Raw genomic sequence first — 16,403 nt, forward strand, 5'->3', positions numbered from 1 at the left:
CTTGGGTCATTGTGTACACTATTTGGGGCAAAGCTGACATGGAGTGATATGTAACATGTGATATATTTTCCACAGATTCAAAAAACAGATGACCTAGCCAAGTGAAAATGAATTGTCTGGCCCAATTTTAGTCATTAGGCAATAGACTAAGGAACTGTTCAGTTAACCATTTGATTGCTGCATACTTGGAATGAAACTTACAAGATATCTTATAAAGAATAAACCAGAAAGAAACCAATATCTCACAGTGTGCTTTATTCCCCCCCCCTCACAAAATTAGCTGATGTCATGGAACGTTTAATGGCAGCATGATTTATGACGATTTTAAAACAAAACAATGTAATTATATCAATAAATGATAATAAACAGGCAAACTAGTTTTACCATTACCTACAACATCCACAACATTGAGAAGATAACAAAAACCTAGGTCTGTTTATTACAATGATGCGGCTGATAATTAAATCCAGATGTTCAGAAGAAAAGTGGGTGTGATCATGCAGAGGCTCCTGCGGCCCTTTCCTCCTCTTGTGCCCATTTCGCTGGACTGCACAATTCCCAGCATTCCCCTCCACAGTGGCCAATAGTCAGGGATGGTGGGTGCTGTAGGCCAACCACAGCTGGAGGGCCCAGGTTGTGCAGCCCTGCTGTATAGGCAGTGCAATAGGAATGGACACTTGGTGTGCACCCTGCCATCCAACCTCTCTCTCTCTGTCCAGTACTTCAAACACAAATAGCTTGCAAGGCCTAGAGAGGGAGAGTGCTGGATGGGGGTAGAGGGAGTATGGACAGTTTCCATTCCCTGGAATATTCCCTGCCCTGCATTCAGGCCTCTTCATGCATGCATAGAGGCAGAGGGAGGAAGAAGCCAGGCCACTATTGGATCTGCTCTACACATTACATATATGCGCAGTGTAAGTGTGTTGTGCTTGATTATGCTTAAATTTAGGGGGAAAGTAGAAAACTTGATAGCATTAAAGGGAGCGTTTTAAGTTTGGCTGAAAGATTCAAACAAGGGTGAAGATGCATTATTTTTTAAAATCATATAAACATATTTTTTAACAAGTGTATTAAATTTATTCCCTTCTCATTTTTTATTTTTATTTGTTGGCGGCCATAATAAAATGTTGTTTCAGAATGTCTTGGCCTTCCTACTGATTACGCCCCCCTCCCCCCCCTCCAAAAGGAAGGAAGGGAATTTGTATTTTCTTTTATTCTTTTGTACAAGTGCAAGATCTTGGAACAGCGCAGCTGGATCAAGTTCAGCATTCTGTTTCCAACAGTGGCCAACCTTCTCCTTTAGAAAATTCATAGATAGGGGACAAAGCAATAGCCCTTCGCTGTTGTTTGTCCTTACTGTATGATATTCAGAGGTATATTGCCACTGAATAGGGAGGTTCAGTTTTGGTCTCATAATAAATTGCAAATTAATCCATTTGCTAAATAGTAAAACCCATTCTGCAATAGAAATCTAGATATATGGCAACACTGCACATTTTATTCATCTTGCCTTCCCTGCCCCCAACATATGAAAACAGTGCATTGAGGCCAGACATATCACGATGCTTTGAATTCAAATGAACAAAGGCTGCACATACTGCATACATAACTCCCATGGAAATAAGCAGGGAGCTTACAGATATATGAGTTGCACAGTCCTTGGATGTCTGTAGCAAGGAATCTCTAAAGCCACATTAGAAAATGCTTCTGATCCACTCTGAGATTCAGAAGCATCTTTGGGGTGGAATTAAAAGCAAAGTAAAACAAACTCAACAAGCTACTGTTAATGTGTCTTTTCTAATCTGTTAACAATCTTTAAAAGTGTAACTATTGCTTTAGCACTCCTTGAACCAATCGATAGGGAAGCATTGGAGCCTGTGCATTCACTTGCAGTGTACCATCAGAGCAATATTGGGTGGTAACATCATGGTTTCTTGCACTAGTGCAAGGCCACATGTATATTTTGCACTAGTACAAAATCACCATGACAAAGTCAGGTCTTTCCAGTGGTGTATTAAAGGCTTCCCCTTGGGTGTGTGTGTGAGAGAATCTGACGTGTAATTAGGGGCAATAGGTTTTCTTTTGGTCAACTTTACCAGCTCCAGCTTCTTCTGGAAAATCTTGAAAAATCAGAGCACAATGCACCTTCTCAGAGGCACTTTCCTGCTTGTTGTCAGTCACCAAAAGAGACCAGGGCTGATGAGCTTCACTGCTGACTGTCACCATCCCCTGCACTGACCATTTTAGCTTCTGTTCATGGAAAAGCTGTGGTTGGGCCAATGGAATAATGGGAACAAATCCCATCTCTGATTGTGGAGCCTCCTGTGTCTCAGCCCTCCAGCTAGGAACTGGGGGTCGTGGTGGCCTACTTCACAAGGTGCTGTGAGGGGGAAAGACCACGGCATTTGCAAAGCACATTGCAAATTAAAAGTGCAGTATCAGTGAGCTGGAGCAGTAAGGCCTGTGTTTTATGGGTTTGGGCTGACATGAAATGTAGCATTTTGTTGACACTACACACTGTACCAGGGCTGCTGCAGACTCGTAAGGCAGACCCGACACTGCAGAGAATGAGCAGCTGCACAACCAGTGCTACTGCAGTGACTCCCATGCTTGCAAAGAAGAACAACTGCCATCGTGCTGATTGTGCAACCGCTCGCTTTCCACTGTGTCCGCAGCAGCCCTGGCGCAGTGCATGATATCGAGGAAATACTGCGCAGCATGTCGGCCTTTGTTTGTAAAGACAAGAATTTACCAGATAAAAAGAGAGTGTTGGTCACAGTTAAATTGCTGAGGGGGGAAGAAAAACTCCAAGCTTTTATATACATTCAGCTTCTCTAAATATGTTTATCATGAATCTTAGCAATATCATCTGTCCTTACAGCTAGTGCAGCCACAATACTGTACAATTTTGCAGCAAAGATGGGGTGGGTTGGGGTGGGAAACCTGGGATCATCTGCTTTAAGACATAGACCATCAACAGCTACCAGGACTTCTCTGGCATACAGCTAATAAAAGGTACTGAGAAGCCCAGTGGACAGACACAAATAAAAATCAATTGACAGCATGTTCCTAAATGCCTGTAATGTGACTACTTCAAACTACATCTAAAGCAGCTTTGAAATGTTGCAATGGTGTGGTTCAACAAAATAATCACGGTTGTATAGCAGCACAGGCATTTTATAGTTAATTCTTTATACTTATATTCTGACCATGTAAACCTTTAGTAAAAAGTAAGCCATTCATTGCAGAAAATGTGTGAGAGCATAATCTATGATGTTGAATAGGAGTTCATAGTCACCACTGGCAATTAATAATACATTGTCAAATGGGGGCAAAAGCCCAGCTTCATGCTCTCTGGTCCATGAGTTCAGTCCTACAAGCCTCTGTGCTGAGATGGTGGCCCATAAGAAGAGACATCAATCTCTCAGCACTCCACATAATCCAGTAAAAATTAGGCATGCTTAAATGCCACTGACTCCTATAGGGCTTAGGTGCATCTAGCTTTCTCTGACCTGCTCCTTATGAATCACAGTTTTAGCAAGTAAATACAATGCTTTTATTCTAGCTGTCAGCAACTCAGCAATGTTGATAAGTAAATTGCCCAGTTACAATAGACATGAATCCTAACAAATATCTTTATACATAGATGTGAAACCTAGAGCTCACTGTTGAAATGGTCGATGCAAGTGTCATAACCGTTGAGTAGCTACAGCAATGCTGAGATGCATAAATACATTGAGCACCTACCACTGGGAAGTATTCCTGGGCAAACACCATTGAACGAGTGAAATGAATAGGAGTTGCACAATGACAAGCTTCCCAGTGGCTTCTGCCCAATTTTTTTTTAAGCAGCTTTGAAGACATATGGACTATAGCCTTAGCAATGAAAATATTACATTCCCAAGTAAATAGAGCTCTCTTTTTGCATATAATGCCACAAATGAAGATAATTCACTTAAATCTATTGAGCCTATACTTTTTAGTTTTTGCTTTGTCATCTTAAATACATGTCGGTTGTGACTGTACTTCAGCCCACACATTTAAGAACATAAAGAACATTTTTCACTGGATGCAAATTATTTTATAAATCCAATTTCTTTACAGTTTCATAAGCAGGAAAAAAAAACCCTTTTGAAAAAGATGGACATTCATAGAAGTCTAACATGTGTCCACCATATCTAATTTAGATTCTGTTCCTTTTGGACATTCTATTCCTTCCAAAAGTTTATTAAGCCCTTACTTTAAATAGTGGTGTAGTCTCTGTCACACTGACCCTGAACTCCTTGTCTGGGATCCAAAGAACCAAATGTGAATTGGCTTCTGTACACATGTTGGGATTGCGGAGGGCTCTCCTCCCAAAAAGCTAATCATGAGGACTGGGAAACCCTCCAATACAGAATCCTATGCAGGATAAAGAGCAGAAGTGGAAGCAAACACTGGCAAAGTCCCGAGCATGTGTAAGAGCCCTTTAGTTGTGCACAGGGAGTTATTTTGATCTTGGCCATTGATATCAATGGACATTTGACTTCTAAGTAATATAGAAACATAGAGGTGGAACAGATTCTACCGAAAGCTGCCTTTGTCAAAGAACCGAGATCCTTCATGTCCAACGAGGGACATTTTTGAATACATGACTGTAAGAAACCATCCAATCCATTCTCCTGCTTCAGGGATTGAATCTACGTCAGATAATACAACTAAATGCTCATCTAACGGGCTTTTAAAGAACTTCCGTGATGAAGAGTCCTTTCTACTTCTAGGAAACCTATCCTAAACTATATGCTTAGGATCAAAGGGCTAAACAACGCACTCAAAGAAAATGTCCATTAAGTTCTCTGCTTTCATCTTATTTAAAGTGATTTTTAAGTAAAATAAAACACTACAGGCACCTCAGGAAGTTGAGTGCCTTGTTAGTCCAGATGGAGGCATTGGACAATTTCTTTATCTATTTCCTTTTGAAGATGTTCTTTAGAAAGAACCAGCACACAATACTTTCAAGGAAAATAAAACAAGACTTACAAAAAAGGGGGAAGAACTTAATTTTGGTGTTCATTCTGATAAAGAGGGAAAGGGAGAGCTAATCTCTGTCAGCTGATGTCTGCTACTTGCCAAGTGAATCTGAGCCTTTTTTGACTTAAGATATTCTTAAGCAACTCAACTGAATAGCTTTCTAAACCCTCACAAAGAATCCGGTAATGAAAACAGGATCAGTTGTGGATAAATCCCACTCCAGTGGGGATGCAAATCAGGAAGTCCGGACAGTCACAGGCACTTATGGTTTCCTGATGGTTATGTTAACGGTAAAGTTACGGACAAAGTATACACTGAAACAACAATGTCCCGCAATTCTAAAGCATTTCATTTCAGACTTTCAAACTGCTGGACACAAAATAGTCCTCTTCCAATGTTGACCCACTGCGGTGTGTACTGGAACAACTTGTTATGTCACAAGATGCTTCACAAGTTGCATGCAAGAGTATTTCCAGCTGTTGTCCTGCAGGGGGAGCCTTCCAAAACCAGCTGTCTTGTCCACTTTGTCGACAAGCTGCTGAGCTACATGTGCTACTGGCCTGAATACCGAGTTGCTTTTCACTCTGGATAGGTACCACATTGATTCGCCAAATATCCAAAGCTGTACTGGCTGGAAATTCCACCCATGTAGGATTTTAGCCCCGCTCCATGGGCACAGAAGAAAACCTAATTGCAAAATTACACCACTGCAAATGGCACGTCCATTTTCTTTCCTAAGGAGAAACACATTTGTCTCTGTGCTCGCTCTTACGCCACTGTGATCAAATTGTCAGCCCAGTGGAACTTTCTAGAAAGCTGAAGATCTTTGGGGCCTCCTTACATTTCATTGCAATAGCATTGTGGTATCCTTCTGTATAGCTTGCAGAGTTTCAGGAAAATAGCAGGTTAAATGTAAAATATCTTTTAATAAATAACTCTTCTCCTGCAGTGTAAAAAATAAATGAATATTCCCTTTGGCAGTAATAGCTGATTTAATATATATAGACAGAAAGCTGCTTGGCTCATAAAATAATAGCATTATGCTACAGGACAAAAACATACCACATATTATGTACTCTTTTAATTTCTCTTTGCAGTTTTCTTTCTTTCTTTCTTTCTTTCTTTCTTTCTTTCTTTCTTTCTTTCTTTCTTTCTTTCTTTCTTTCTTTCTGTCTTTTCATCAGTCCGCAAGTTGGTTGAAATCACTTATGCCCCAGATAAGCACCAAGGGTGATGCACGCGCCCACAACAGCCAGACTCAGAATTGTCTTCAGAGGCAGCCATGAGAAATCAAACAAAGGTCTCATGTTGTTGCTGTACAACTCCACAAAGGCATCCTGGATAAAAGAGGGAAGATGAAGAGAAAAAGAAAGGAAGAAACGAAAGATCAGAACCATATGACAAGACATACTGCAAGGCAAGCACTAATCCATCTGGTTATCTGAACAGAAAAACCAAGCTTGTCATGCCAATTAAGATCAAACTATTTTGCCACGCACCTTCCCCTCCCATCCGCGGAGAACCTGAGCATCAGGCTTTGACACTTGTCAAGGGAGAGACTGATAAGGTTCTGCAGAAGATTCTCCTTCCCTGCCAAGCTTCAACCTAACATGTTGCCACTGGGGTTGCCACATGGCAGGTAACGTATCAGACTGCCAGATATTTTCAATACATAGCCAGTGATATCTCCTCCCAAAACCAGATATTTGTGTTGATTTTTTAAAACAAAACATTATTGAGCTGCCAGCCAAGATCTCAGTTGCCTCCATTCAGTGTGTATAGTATATCACAATGACAAGTCTGGGAAGACTGATTACCAGTAATTCTGTCTGCCGCTATAGTTTCAGTGTAGCTTCTTACATGCCCTCAGCTGCTCAGGAAAGTCTGGGGACACCATTTCTTCATGGAAATCATGCCCATTATATCACTGGAACTAGAAAACTAAGCACAGTTTCTACTATGCAGAAGTTCAGAGAGAAAGAATGGAGTGATACCCCTAAAAATGGCTCTTTTGTATCATAATGGTCTCACCTTGGTTTCAGCTGCTACAGGCTGACTGATGGTGCTGAAACAAGGGTCAGGAAGCATGGCCTGAAAGCTTGATGGGTCATCTGCTAGAGCCCACCGAAAACACTGGCTGACATACCGTGCAAGAGAATGTCAGCCTAGTAATGTTGCATTTGCATAATCTGTGTAAATTGTGTGCACATTGGAAATGACGGGCTTATTCTTGTGTAACGTAAGTTGCACAAATGTTTCGTCTGCGCAACTTGTGCAACTTACACAAACGGTGTAAACACAACACTACTAGGCTGATGTACTCTTGTGCTGTACGTCAGCCACTCTGTTCATTTAAGGCAATGCTCTTATTTCTCCAAGTGGAACCGTTTCGGCAAAAAACCCTTCAATGCGAGAGCAAATTCCCCATAGTGTGGACCATTTCCCCTCTACACTATGCTGGGCTATGCTGTTTCTCTTAAATGGCCCTTCTAAGAGAAACCGAGCCCTGTCAAGCCCCAGCACCATAGTGGCCGGGGAAGTGTAGTCCTTCCCAGAGCTCTTTCTCCAGAAAGCTGTATGGGGAAGGAATACACTGCCCAGCGCTTCACCTTCACCTTCCAAGCAGGCTCAGACTGGCCCACAGGGCAACAGGGCATATTCCCAGTGCGCCCCACCCGCGGGGTGCCCCTGTGCCCCAACTCCCACCCTTAATTACCCATTCTGCTCAAAACCCGGAGCCCTCTCCACATACATGCCACTGCCCTCTCAATGCCCCCAGTCCGGCCGTGCTTCCAAGGTGATGCTGGGGCTCACCCAGGAAGGTTCCGTTTGCACAGCGCTGTGCAGGAAGAAGAGTCACCTCTTCTTGCCAGGTTGTGTGCAGAGTATTCGGCTTTTGGCCAAAGCCTTGCACAAGCCTAATAAACAATTAGCCGGGAGCTGCACTTAGCGGGGTGGATGGGAGTTGCCACTGGCCCCCAGGCATTGCAATGAAGAACACACTGAACGAAGGTATGTGGCATGTGCTTACAAGTTCCTCTGCCCCCAAGCAATTCCATTCACATGTCATGTCAGAGCCTCACAGCTCAACACAACCCAGACCTCAGCTGTGGCACAATCAGAAAGCAGATTGTAGAGCAAGTACTTTAAGGAAGTGAGCCAAGTCACACATTAGACATTCAATCAATCAAGCCCATAGTGGACTTCCTAGAAAACATTTCCCCATTTTAGGGAGGGGGACTACAACCCCAAAGCCTGAGAAATAACCACACACTTGCCTTCTCTCTCACACATGCACGGACACAAGGCTCATGCAGCCACACTCTCTCTCTCCAAGCAACAGGGGAATGTTGTGGCTTCATGCCCACACTATTGGAAGTGTCATTGCCTTGTTTCCAGGGGGCCCAACCTGGTACTGTGAGAAACACCAGTTACCAACACAGACTCCTGCTGCCCCTGGCAGCCACAGGAACCAACACAGCTGGCCACTGCTGACAACGTGAGACCCTCCAGTGCCTCATTCAGTTCTGGGTTGCTCTGCAGTACTGGGTTGGGTCGAAACATTTGTTTGGACCAAATGCTCAGTTACAGATATTTATATTTTGTAAGGATACCTTGCAAAAATTTCCCCCTGAGGCAGGTTGCCTGTGTCTGTGGCCCCATTTCAACACCATCTATTTTTGCTGGCCAATGGCTGTAATAAAATTGGTGATGATTATGACATCATCTGTATGATTTATAAAGCATTCCGAAGGCATTTTATGCTGCCTGACAACATAGTCAATAGCCACTAGTTTGCCCAGGACTGCACATTTCCCTAGAACAGCTGCCAAAGACAGTCAAGGCACAGAATTTGCACCCAGATACAATATTCTTAATTATGCTGAACCTTTAAGGTCTGTTGACCTTCAATAAAGGATGATGATGATGATACTGTTGTGAACTCTAGAAAATGAAAGTTCAGGAGCTGTGGTGCAAGAGACAAAACAAGGCTTACTATTAATATACATTGATATACAGTAATAACCCTATAAATTGCACAATTGGATTTTAACGATTCTATTTCCTTGAGAGTTGCAAAGTTCTGCTTTATAGCAGGCAAACTACGGCAGAGAAGGGTCGAAAGGAGTGATGCAGGGTTTGAGTAGCAGAAATTTGGTGAAGGTTTACTGTATTAGTATTTGCTTTCTTTTTGTTTTATTGTATTATTATCTGCTTTTACTCTGTAACCTGATTGTATTATTCTGTAGTTGTTTTATTTTATTTGGCCGTTGGCCGTAATAAAGTGGATGGATGGACAATTGGTTTCCAAAAATTGTAGATACTGTGCATAAGTGTACCTGAAGTCAGCCTTCTGATTTCTGCTATGGCAATTATTATTATTGGTACATTTAACAACTGGCACAAGGTGGCACATCGGACTATTTATACTACTACTACTACTACTACATTTATATACCGCTCTTCAACCAAAGTCCACAAAGCGGTTTACAAAGAAAAATACATAAATAATATGGTCTCCTGTCCCCAAAGGGCTCACACTCTAAAAGAAACACAAGGAAGATACCAGCAACAGCCACTGGAGGAATGCTATGCTGGAGCTGGACAGGGCCAGTTGCTCTCCTCCTGCTAAATATAAGAGAATCACCACTTTAAAAGGTGTCTCTTTGCTCAGTTAGCAGGGGTCTGCTAACTATGCAAATTAAATCCTGTGGAGCTAGTCTTTGAATGAGGCATGTTTAAGTGGAGAAACAGAATTATATTTTGCAATGTGTGTATGTGTAACAAACCAAACCAAACAGACAATAGGCTATATCCTGTTGTCTGAATGCCTGTTCTTTTCACATCAGCAAGGAATGACCTGTTCTGATCTTATCTCATATAGTGCTTTTAATACAAAATAGATGCATTGAACACAATTCATGACAGGTGTGTTTAAGCCCTTTGACATCAGCTGCCTCAACTCCTCCTATCTCTGTACTGGACACAGGTCTCCGTATACAGTTTCTTAGCTGTGATTCTTGCAGATTAATGTTTCTGCTAATGAATGTCAGCTTTCAGAGAGCTGGCTATGTTGTCTGTAGCTTCAAACCAACAAAGAGTCTTGTGGCACCTTAAAGACTTAACAAATTTATTGCAGCTTATACTATAATAAATAGGTTCATCTTTAAGGTGCCACGAGACTGTTTTGGTTCATGAGAGTATAAACATATAATAATATACAGTTTGTTCTTTGACCTACAAAGAGAAGTGACTTAACAGAATAATGTGAATTTTTGGTACTTGGAATGAGGCAGATAATTCTAAAGCTAATTACTTCAGTACTTCTAAGAATATAGCATATAAAACAAAGATTTAAAAGGGGAGGAGCCACAAAATGTATGAAAAGGCAAATGTGTTTCTAAAAAAGCCTTTTCCCTAGTACTGCCAGCCAGGTTACAGCCCAGAGAAGGTCCTTTAAAAGCCTAGCTCCTCCTTGTGGTGGGTTTTTGCAAGCTATAAGCAGTTACAAGGATAGGTAACACACATTTATTTATTTATTTACATATTTTCTATCCCACTCTTCCTCCAAGCAGCCCAGAGAGGTGTACTACATACTTAAGTTTCTCCTCAGAACAACCCTGTTGAAGTAGGTTAGGCTGAGAGAGAAGTGACTGGCCCAGAGTCACCCAGCTAGTTTTATGGCTGAATGGGGATTTGAACTCGGGTCTCCCCGGTCCTAGTCCAGCACTCTAACCACGACTGGCTTCTTGGCCAGCAGCCCTCCCATTCAATTGCCGTTCAGTCCTGGTAGCAGAAAGGTATAGCACACACTTCCACAATGACAAGGAACTAGGCTTTTAAAACTACAGGGGCCACTTCCAAATGGTTACCTACCTGACGGCCTAGCTTAACTCTGGTGACTATTAAATGCCTGCCAAAATTAGACAAGGAAACAAAAACAGATTGTAGTACTGGCCCCACAATTGACCCCCCCCCCACACACTACAATGTTGATCCGTAGGGAACACCGAGGGCTGGAGAGCAGATCTGGTCTTGCGGTAGCAAATATTAATTGTGCCCTTTCCTAAGCAGGGACTGCCTTGGTTTGCATTTGGATGGGCGGCTAGGTCTGAGCCCTGTCTGCTGTAAGATATGGGGCGGCAGCTCAGTGGTAGAGCATCTACTTGCAGGCAGGTGGTCCCAAGTTCACTCCCGGACATATCCAGATAGGGCTGGGAGACACTTCTGCCTGAAACTTTGCAGAGCCACTGCCAGTCAGGTAGGCCAGACGTAGGCCAATGGCCTGATGGACCAATGGTCTGACAGAATAAGGCAGCCTCCCATATTTCTATAGTGGGCTGAAGGAGGGGGCTGAGGGAGTGGCCACCCAAGGTCCCCTACTTGACAGGGCCCCCACACTGCAGCCTCCCCCCCCCACACCAGACATGTCCTGGGATTGTTGCTGCTGCTTGGAGCCTGCAGCTGGTTCCTGCGGCAACCATCGGCTTCTTGCCTGTCTCTCTTCCTCCAAGGGTGCTGTGTGGGGGACAAGACAGGAGCTCTAGCCTCCAGCACAGCACTTGTCTCCTCCGGTGAGCTTCACAGCTGAGTGGGGAAGGAGCTGAACCCAGGCCTTCCCACTTCTAGTCCACCACACTCTGACCACTACGCTCATGAAGGCTCAGGCTGCTAAGTGTGAGCCTGCCGATCACAGAAGCACCTTATTTATAACTTCTGAATAGAGCTGGACACAAGGCCTTTCAGTGGAGCCTGTTCAAGTCATAATTAGTTATCAGTAATATGCTTCCATCCAGGTTCAGTTCAGGATGCTGGATTTGACCTTTAAAGCCCTCCACGATCTGGGTCCTGGGAATCTCCTACATGTCTACAGCCATACCAGCCTCCCCAAAAGCTAAGATATTCTGAGGAGGCTCTGCTTCATATTCCTGCCTGCTTGGAGGTCGTGTTGATCTCCACAAGAAGCAGGGCCTTCTCAGCGGCATCCCGGGACTTCAGGAATGGCCTTCCGCAGGCTGTGCTTCTAGCCTTTCCTCTCTTGGCATTCCACCATAGGGTTAAAATGCTTTGTTTTCAAGGTGCCTTTGGTTGCCTATTCTTGCGTTAGGTCTGCTGTTTTGCTGCTGTTTCTTTTAGTCTGCTGATTTGATGAATGGTTTTACGCTGATATTATTGATATTCTCACTATTTTCTGAGAAGTGGTATGTAAACCTGGCAAATAAATCAGTCATGAATAAGTGCTGAGTAATGGTGATGAGAAATCGTGAACTACATGCATATTTGAATGGGTCCAAACAAAGCCTTATTAAAGCTGACTTAGCTAAATAAAAAACCCCAAATGTCAAAATCATAGCCTTAATATTTTACCTGATTATTGCTGGGTTGCACACTATTTATCCAGCTGATGCATCATACCCCTCCTACTGTATAATATCTCAGTCCTGTATAGTATATCAGATGATATACTGATGCTATAATGTACAACATGGACTGAAAGCAAATTATGCCAAATCCCAATGTCCCGGCTTCTACAGGCTTTCTCCCTTATATCTGCAGTCAGTGCTTTCCTCTGGGCAGGAAATAACAGAGCCTTATTAAAACGAGCAAGTAGACCAGCTAATGGCAAAGTCGAGGCAAAATGAGATTGCAGTGCTAATAAAGGTAATTATAAAACACAGAGGAAATGCAGCGATGCAAATGCTTTGTGTATGGATTCCAAAACCACCTAAATCAAGGTCATTTACATTATTAGATTGACTCTGTTTTCTTAACTACCAGGGTTCCCCACCCCCCTCCTAATAATTTCATAGGGACCAGGTTGTCTGCCCTAAGCATGAAGGAGTGTGGGCTGAGGGTGGCCTGCAGTGACATTAAGACAATGTTTACAGCTCTGAGTTATGGCGTGGGATAAGAAACATCAGCAGAAATTGCACAGCGGGAAATCCCTGCCCTTATTGAGACTATGACAACAATAACATCAATGTCTACCTTATAGTTGCTGTGCCATATATTCTAAGTCACTATTTTATGGGTCCTTTCTTTCCTCTTGGTGCTTTCTCAAACATCCTGATTAGACTTATTTCCGAAGCTTGTTTGAACAGCCTGTCACTATTTGTTTAAGTCTGAAACTCAATTTAAACAAACACCCAGATCCATTTTATGTATTAACCCAACAGAGAGTCGGAGGTTGGGGGCAGGGTAGAGAGAACGGCAAAAAAACCAACAAGTAATGTCAAGTGAACTCTAATCTGTATAAATAAACATCCTGCAAATAGAGCCCTTGGGAACGCAGGGCTGAGGTGGGGAGGATTTGCCTGGGGGGGGGGGAATGAACCAGCTACATACCTGGAATCCTCCCCTTCCATCCCATGCCAAAGACATAAAGGGAGAAGATGAGCGGCACAAACCACTGCTGACTACCTATCATCATCATCATCATCATCATCATCATCATCGAACATATGAAGCTGCCTTATACCACGTCAGGCCACTGGTCCATCTTGTCCTGTATTGTCTACTCTGACTAACAGGGGCTTAAGCAGTCGTCTAATGAAGATAATTTAACTAGAGATACTAGGGATTGAACATGGGACTTCCTATAAGAAATCAGATGCTCTTAACACTGAGCTATGATTATCTATCCCTATCACCACTGTTCACCACTGTATCACCACTGTTATCTATCCCTATCACCATCTATCCCTATCACCTCCCTATCACCACTGTTTATGCTAGTGCAGCTAAAGAATCAGCATGCCTGGTGCAAGTGTGTTGGTTTGAGTGCAAGCACAACAGTTTCATGCAAGGATCTTGATTAAGAAAGCTTTAGACATCTCATAAAAGATTTGCCGCTCTCCAACAGCTGACTAGAAGTGGACAGGCTAGTTCAGTGTTAGAGCACATGCTTTGCATGACAAAATTCCCAGTTTCAATACCTGATATCTCCAGGTAGGGGTGGGAAAAGACCCCTGTCTGAAACCCTGGAAAGCCAAAGAGGGGCTGGGCAGCCATCTATCAGGGATGCTGTGAAATTTTCCTGTTTTGAGCAGGGAGTTGGACTAGAAGACTGAGCAGGGAGTTGGACTAAAGTCCCTTCTGACCCTAAGATTCTGTGCTTAAGGGCTTTTGTCACAATTACATGTCGGAAACACCATGTCCAGATCAGCCTGGCGCATGCTAATTTCAGTATGATTTAGTTTCATGTAAACGGGATTACAATTGAGGTGTGAAGTGGGTACAGCAGATAGTCTGCATGCAGTTTAGTCCCTGGCATCTCCAGTCGAAAAGATCTCAGGCAATCAGACTGCGAAAGACCTCATCTGAGACCTTGGAAAGCTGCTGCCAGCTGGCAAATACAGTACTTTGGGAAGATGGACCGATAGTCTGATTCAGTGTAAGGCAGCTTCAGACATCCTTTATTACTGGTTTTTGTGGGCCAAAATGCAGCTCCTAGTCTGCAGACCTAACACTTCTTACTGGCTGTAGCTCAGCAGTCTGTGGTACTCTTCATGGCATATAAAACAGGGGGAGGGGGGAACCAGTTTCCTCCGTGTTGTTCTTTGCATTTGTGAGTGAGTGAGTGGGTGGTGGGCAGAGTGAGCACCAAGAGGAAGTCCATTTCCTTTTTTTCTACCTGAATCAAACAGCTGGTGAGGAAGTGATTTTATTTCCCTCGTTAGCACTGGTCCAACAGGATATCCTCTTCAGCCACGCTGTGCTGGATGAAGAACTGGCAAGGCTTCCTTTCATGCTGCCCTCTCTATGACTCACAAGTAAATAATGCTAATGCTGGCTTTTGAAGAAACCCATGTGAGGCTGAGTGACACAGCTCTAGGTCAAGTTAATATGCTTGAACTAGTTCTGTATGACATAACGGTCCCCTAGCCTATGTGTGAGAAGCAACACAATCTCCACTTTCCCCGCCTCCCTAAAACAAACACCATAAATTCATACAACAGAAGCTTAATTATAGACCATTGTTGGTTGTTTTAATGCGGTCGTATGTTTGTGTCTGTGCTTTTTATGCCGACTCCCTATTGCTTTTTGGTTGTTTCATTGTGTGGAGTTATGTGGTTTTGTCTTCTAATTGTAATTGACAATTAGAACTGTCTTCTAATTTTGTCTTTCTCATTGTATTGTAAGCCACTGCTACAAAGCCTGTGTGCCAAGGAGCAGTGTATGCATTTTAGGGATAAAAAAATAATACAAGCACGTGCCCTGTCCTCTCCCTTCACATGGAAATTGTTTTCAGAAATCCGATTGTGGGGAGCTTCAGGGAGAAACTATCTCAGTAGGTATTTGCTTTATACATCACAGCTCATTAAAAGGTTGATCTGAAAATGACTCTGAGAGTCCAAAGTTTTTGTTTCCTTCAAAATAACTTCTGTGGCGTATGTGCTGTTTAATGCAAATTTCTACCTCAGCCTGTAGGCAAATCAGGACAGGTCCACCCAACGTGATCTTGTGCTTGCACTGGAGTGTCTCATAATGCTGACATTTACAAAGACTGGGAGAGTCAACACCTCAGTTACTAAAATATGTGATGTGTGCAGCTCTGAAATAAGGTGTGAAATTCATAGGCTTATCTAATCATGCAACTAATGCCACAGTAAACTTTCAGCAGTAGAAACCAGCAAAACAGAGTAATCAGCCCAGCATATTTAAATTGGTAAAATTGCCAGATGTTCTTTATCTTGAAAGGACCATTATTTATGTATGTATTATTGAATTAAACCATTTTTACTCCACCTTTCCCCCCTGTACAGTGTGGTCCCCAGGGCAGCTCACAAGAGTCCTTCAGAACACAATAAGAAAGAAACTTAAATGGCAGCAGTAGAGAGAGTGAGAAAGAAAACAATGGGAGCCCGAGACCTCAAGCTACAAAATAAGAGAAAGCAACATCACCGTGTGCGTACACCAAAAGCACAATGAAGCAACACGGTTTTGACCAGATACTGAAACGTCAGCCATGAACACACCTCCTGGGGCAGGAAGTTCCAGACTCCTGGGTGGGTGCCACAACAGAAAGGGCCTTGTCCTGTGTACCCAGCAACTTCACCTCTGAAGGTGAAGAGACAGAATAGAACAGGAGAGCACTTCAATGAACAGGAAGGATCTTGGAAGTCCCCACCCCCACCCCGCCATCTGGAGGAAGGCAGGTATGTCTAGGGAGAGGATATTTTGTTAAAACCTCCCCCAACCCCCCATTCTGGCAGACTTTACTGTTTTGCCTTGTTTTGATGCTTCTCCAACTTTTAATGTTAGCCTTCTTGTATGTGTATTTTTGCTATGTTTATACGTGAGCTGCCCTGGGGGTTTCATACTGAAGGGTGGTTTATACATAGACTTGATAAATAAATAGATGGGAGAAGCTGGCCCTTTAAAAAGCCTGT

The 16,403-nt window shown here is 43.1% G+C and overlaps 1 protein-coding gene across 2 annotated transcripts in view; it reads right to left on the minus strand.

The window, feature by feature from the left end:
• Positions 1-240: 240 nt before the first annotated feature.
• BCL2 (BCL2 apoptosis regulator) overlaps positions 241-16,403 on the minus strand; it is a 174,259-nt gene continuing 158,096 nt past the window's right edge. For both annotated transcript variants that reach the window (XM_053246886.1, XM_053246887.1), the window contains one exon: positions 241-6,347. In XM_053246886.1, coding sequence (XP_053102861.1) covers positions 6,213-6,347 — 135 coding nt within the window. In that variant the 3' untranslated portion in view covers positions 241-6,212. The remainder of the gene's footprint in view (positions 6,348-16,403) is intronic.

The sequence above is a fragment of the Hemicordylus capensis genome, chromosome 4 (assembly GCF_027244095.1).
Source record: "Hemicordylus capensis ecotype Gifberg chromosome 4, rHemCap1.1.pri, whole genome shotgun sequence".
Classification (NCBI taxonomy): domain Eukaryota; kingdom Metazoa; phylum Chordata; class Lepidosauria; order Squamata; family Cordylidae; genus Hemicordylus; species Hemicordylus capensis.